This window comes from Pinus tabuliformis, chromosome 7, assembly GCF_031772625.1.
Source record: "Pinus tabuliformis cultivar Carrire ecotype Pingquan chromosome 7, CPIR1, whole genome shotgun sequence".
Lineage (NCBI taxonomy): Eukaryota > Viridiplantae > Streptophyta > Pinopsida > Pinales > Pinaceae > Pinus > Pinus tabuliformis.
Window position 1 is genome coordinate 1,063,725,594 of NC_142293.1, and position 5,903 is coordinate 1,063,731,496.

Here is a 5,903-nt window from a genome sequence, read left to right on the forward strand (position 1 = left end):
AATCAATAATAAAATAGTTTAATAATAATAATAATAAAATAACATAATTACAATAATAATATTATACATTAATAATAATACTAATCATCATCTTTTTTTTCCACTGGAAAAATCAGTAATTTTCATTATATTTAAAAAATTACATATAGTAGATGCTGATTAGCATATGCTGTAGTGTTCATACAAAATCCACCACGCAGGGTGATATATCAGAGTTTATACAATAGAAAACAATAAAGAGTCTGTCTGTATAGCCTGTTCGAGATCACATGCGATCTATTTGCATACAATATGATATCCATATCTATGTACAGTTTTCATCATAAACAAAAATGGCAAAAAATTACTGTCAGCTACCGGGACTGTTGTCCCGCTGATCTCTCTGGTCTATGTATGGCATGTGATAAAACCTGTGCTCTTCCGTCCCCTTCTGCTCCACAATTAGCCATTCGCCTCTGGGAAGTATCGTGGCCTCTTTGGATAATTTTTCAGCCTCGTTGTTATGTTCTCTGTAAATGTGTAGACAAGAGAAATGATTAAAAGCTGCCTTGAGTGTAAGTGCATCATATAATATATTGCTGAGAGTGTGTGTATGACAAATAGTAGCGTTATTGATCCAATTTACAACCGTCATCGAGTCCCCAAATATGTTAAGATTTGTATACTGATGTGTCAATGAGAAATGTATTAGATTACGAATGGCCAAGTGCTCTGCATAATTATTGGATCCTCTGCCTAATCCCATTTTTACACGGTATCTATGGTGTTCATTGATGTGTAGAACAAAACCACCACCGCATCCATTTTGGTCCGCAGCCCCATCGAAGAAGGCCCACGGGGTCGATTTATCAATTGTGGGTTGAGCCTGTATCATCCTGGTTCGAGTGGGGGGAGGGTCAGGTATTAGATGGTACACGGCAATGATGGTTGCTTCTGTACGGGGCCAGCACACAGCCTGATCCTCGAAAATAACTTGGTTCCGTGCTCACCAGATGTGCCAGGTTGCCACGAGGGGGAGATTTAAAAGCTTTGAACCCGGGTGACTATGATTCCAGGCAGTCCATGCACCTGAAATGTCATCACCATTCCAGTTCCCCGAAATGCCAAGTTGCGTGCAGATGTTGTTCCATAGAGTGCGAACTGCCGGGCAATGGAGGAATATGTGGGCCGAAGTTTCAGATGCCGCTTTGCAGAAAGTGCACCAGGAGGGTCCATAGATGGATCTGCGAGTAAGGTGTTCGGCCGTGGGTATGGTGTCTTTGAGAACACACCAGAAAAATAATCTGGTGCGAGGAGGAGCATTCAACTTCCAAATGTCACGCCACCATGATGGCGTTTGCTCCGGTTTTCTGTGAATGATAAGTGCACTGTACCCAAACTTTGGCGCGTATATTCCATCATCCGCCTTACACCATATCAGTTCATCAGATCCTTGTTTGATACGGATATGGGATTCGGTCAAGGCATGAACATATTCGCTCCATTCCTGATGCCACTGCAGTGGAAGGTCAAGTTGCTGAGCCGATTTCCAAGCTTGAGTGAATATGTCTGTGTGCAGCTGATCAACAATATGTGCAAAATTCCGAATGTCTCTACCATGAAGGAAAGAAATGAGATCTCGGTTGAGGGTGTGTCTGCCCCCACTATTAATCCAAGGATCCAGGCCAATCCTGCCCAGCGATCCATCGTTAATTCTCCAAACTAGATTATCCCGGATGAGGGGAAGGGAGTGTAACAGGGCCTTCCATATTGATGAGCATCCCTTCGATGTCCAAGATGGTAATCTAGCCCAGTCCAGAATGTTCAGAGGCCAAATGTATTTGTGGTAGGATACTTGTGCCCAAAGATTTTGGCTGGTTAATAGTGTCCATCCCATCTTAGCAGCAAGAGCCATTGCGAAGTCGGGTAGATCTTTGAGACCCCATCCACCCCATTTTTTGGGCAAGGTGATTTTCTTCCAGCTTATCCATGCAAATATTCTTTTGTCCTGGCTTCCATTCCAAAGGTATCGATTGCACAGCTGCTTCAAACGTCCCAGAATATTCCTCGGTATCCACGCAAGTGCCATCCAGAAGACCGGGGTAGCCTCTAAGACAGACTTTATGAGTACCAATCTGCCAGCCCTGGATAGAAATCTGAAGCTCCATCCTGAGAGTCTTTTTTCCAATTTGGCGACCAACCACGTCCAATCAGCAATTCTTTGACAAGTAGGCTTCAGCCTGAATCCTAAATATTTGAGGCCTCTATCCAGAGGGAGAACAATATAGGGAAAAACCTGTAGAGCTAGCTGGGATTCCTGGACCGTAGTGCGGGAGCATGTTATAGAGGATTTAGTCTGATTTGGAAGCATACCTGTAGCAGCAGAAAAAATTCGAAGGATCTTTGAAAAAGATCGAGAGTCTCGAATACTGCCATCAAGAAGGATGAGAACATCGTCCACGAAGAGCAGATGTGTGAGGAAACATAAATCGGATATGCGAAGGCCCCGGATATCACCAGCTCTCTTTGCAGAGTCTATGAGGCGACTTAGACCTTCCATGACCAGGAGGAAGAGCAGGGGGGAGAGGGGGCATCCCTGTCTCAGACCCCTTTCAGAATGAAAAAAGGGAGAGGCCGAACCATTTATGAGGATACTGAAAGTTGGGGAGGATATACAGGCCATGATCCATGAAATGTAGGAGTGAGGAAAACCCAAGTGGATTAGGATCATTTTGATATAGAGCCAGCTGACCCGGTCAAAGGCTTTAGAGAGGTCAATTTTGAGGAGGATGGCTTTAAGGTGTTTGGACCATATAGAGTGTATAGCTTCTTGGGCCAGGCCTATGGCCTCATGAATCTGTCTAGATTCGAGGAAAGCAAATTGTTGTGGGGCAATGGACCTGGAGAGGATTGGTCTAAGACGATTAGCAATAGTCTTAGAGATGATTTTGTAGAGGCAATTGCACAAAGAGATAGGCCTGTAGTCATCAAAAGATTCAGGGGTATCCGTTTTTGGAATGAGAGCAATGAAGGTTGAATTGATGGCATGGTAAATGGATCCTGTAGCTCTGCTCTCCTCGACCACCCTCAGCAGGTCCTGACCCAGGACCTCATAGAAGGCTAAATAAAATTCAATGGTCCAGCCATCCGGGCCAGGGCTCTTGTCTTTTTTGAACCACTTCAGTACTCCTTCCAGCTCCTCTGCCGAAACTGGATCGTTTAGAGTCTCCACATCCTCTTCCTCTACAAATCTCGGGAAGTGATTTGCCACATTGATGATATCAGGTAGATTAACCTCATGGGGGCACTTGTAGAGTTCCCTGAAGTGTGAGGTGCCCAGATGAGCGAGCTTGTTAAAAGTGTCTGCTATTTCGCCATTAGGTGTGGGGAGCTTCCAGATAGTATTAGATACTTTCCTGCTCTTAGCATAGCTATGAAAGAACTTCGTGTTGTCATCCCCAGCTTGAATCCATAAAGCCCTACTCCTCAATCTTGCGGATTCCTCTCTCTCTTTGAGGATTTTTGCTTTTTGATTCTCCAGTTCAATGAGCCTGCATTTATCAGCTGCTGTAATGAACCCCAACCCCCTTTCGTCGGTGAGAGAGCATAATTCAGCTTCAATATGGGTTAGTTGAGCAGCGTCTCGGGCCTGTTTCTCCTTTGCCCATGCAATAGATATATGTTTAATATCCGAGAGATTCCTGCAGAATCCTTTAGCAAGTGATTCTGATCCATTGATAGGGTGAGAGGACCAGTAATCAGCTATCATCTTGACATATGATGGGTCCTTCAGCCAGGTATGATTAAATTTATAAGGTGCTTTGGGCTTCTTGAAGGGACCCTGCATCTCTAGGTATATTGGAGAATGATCTGACCATCCCCCTGAGCCAACCCATTGTTTGTAATGTTGAAGGCGCTGAAGAAGTGTCTCCTTCATAAGGAATCTATCAAGTCTGCGGGCTAGTGCAGCGTCCCCCACCCGTCTGTTCCTCCAAGTGGGAAGAATTTTCTGCATGGGTATATCCATGAAGTTTGATTGCTCGAGCAGATTGGTCATGAAGTCTGTAATGGAGTCAATTTGAGCCGCCGATCCCCATGACTCCCTGAACCCCAGAGAGAAATTAAGGTCTCCTCCAATAATAACCCGGTCTTCGCCCATAATGGTAAGTTGTAGAAGATTCTGCCAGAACGATTCTCTCTGGGTACAGGGGGCGTAAACATTGACAATGCGAAGGTTCATGCCTAGATCTGCTGAGAAAAAGTCAAGCCCTAGAAATCCCGATCCCCCCCAGGTCGAGTCCACCTTGATAGAACGAGGGTTAATTCCAATGGCCAGACCCCCCGATCGGCCGACGGCATCAATGGCTGTGTAGGTCCAGCCCGGAGTCAAGGCATTCATGGCTCGAGTAATCTGATCAGCAGAACAGAGGGTTTCTTGAAGCATGATGATATCGATAGGTTCAGATTCTATGAGCCTCTTCATAGCTAGTTTCTTGGAGGAACTAGCCAATCCTCTGCAATTGAAGGATAGGCACTTCATGGGGGAACACCTCTCGGGGTGTGTCCTGCTCTAAGGACCCCGTCAATGGTGGATTGCCGACCTGATACTACCTCTGCCCCCGCTTGTTTAATAGCCTTTGAAAGATGGGATTTCCTACCCCTGGTGGTCAAGGCCCCACCCTCTGGTATCGCTATGCCCAGTCCCGAATGATTAATGGGAGGCTCTTTGGCTTGAGTCCTGGATCGGAGGAAATATGTATGGGGAGGGGAGGGCTCCGAGGTCGAAAGGGAGGGGCAAGCCAAGGGGGAGGAAGTGGAAATAATGGGATCTGTGGTGCATATGGGGGGGGGGTTGATAATGCACAGTGAACCATAGATGTCTGTGAGGTGGAACCACAATCATTCATCACATCAATAGAAGAAAGTAAGGGGGGTGAAAGAGAACCCGAGACCATACCAGCTTCTGCTGCCGAGCGAGCCCTGGTCCTTGGCGGTGAGGGTTGCCGTAATCCCGGATCGACCGCAGGTGAGGTAGTCGCTGGGGGCAGTCCCGAAGAGGTAGGTCGAGAGGTGATAGGAGATGTCGTTCTGGTTGGAGCCGGAGTAACCTTCGGTGATTCTTCTGCTTTCTTGATGAGTGGGCATTCCTTTATGAGGTGCCCAACTTTGTGACATCGTCTGCAACGGAAGGGAACTCCTTCATAGTCAAGGATCTGCACCCTGATACACCTTCCCCACTGAAGTGTGATCTGTTCTTCGAGTCCATCACGGGTGTCTAAGTGAACCAAAATACGCGCTAGGGTACGGTTCCCAGATTCAACAAAAGTGCGATCGTAATCCAGATATGTCCCCAGGGCATTCCCGATCCTGATGAAAACTTCTTCCGCCCAGAATTGCAGAGGGAGGCCAGGCAGGCGCACCCAAATCGGTCCGGCTCCGATCTGTTCTCGTTCTGGATCAAAGAGGGGGCTCCATCTCTTGAGGAGGACCGGAGCCATTTCGATATGCCAGTATCTGGCCAATACCAGATTTGTGTGACTTTCCTTGGAGAAATGTAGGGAAAACCATCCTCTGGGGAGAACATGGACCTCAGGAAGGTCAAATAACACCCCGCCCCAGATTTCCTTCACCCATAGCTTGAGCCGTTTCGCCGAGTATGTCCTGCCCCGGACATGCCCTACCAGAACAGTGTTGGCCATGTCCATGAGATCACTGAGAGACTTAGATTCGTCAAATCTGATGGTGATGTCTTTTGCCGTAGCCTTGATACACTTGGTCTTCTTTTTGCAGGTGCGGGGAGCCGACGGATGGTCAACCAGGGGGTTTGAGATACCGTCCAGAGATGCGGGTTTTGCGGGCTTGATTTTAACAGCAGGAGTTTCGAAGCAGCCGGAAGGACGGGCTCCCGAAGATGATGGATTGGA

The 5,903-nt window shown here is 46.9% G+C and overlaps 1 protein-coding gene across 1 annotated transcript; it reads right to left on the reverse strand.

The window, feature by feature from the left end:
* Positions 1-349: 349 nt before the first annotated feature.
* Positions 350-874, reverse strand: LOC149251300 (uncharacterized). The gene has a single exon (XM_089453845.1). The coding sequence runs from the start codon at positions 872-874 to the stop codon at positions 350-352; it is 525 nt and encodes a 174-aa protein (XP_089309971.1).
* Between the last annotated feature and the right edge of the window lie 5,029 nt (positions 875-5,903).

What these genes read in the sequence shown, in the direction of transcription:
- LOC149251300 (XM_089453845.1), bottom strand. Translation starts at nt 874, where the DNA reads ATGATACAGGCTCAACCCACAATTGATAAATCGACCCCGTGGGCCTTC.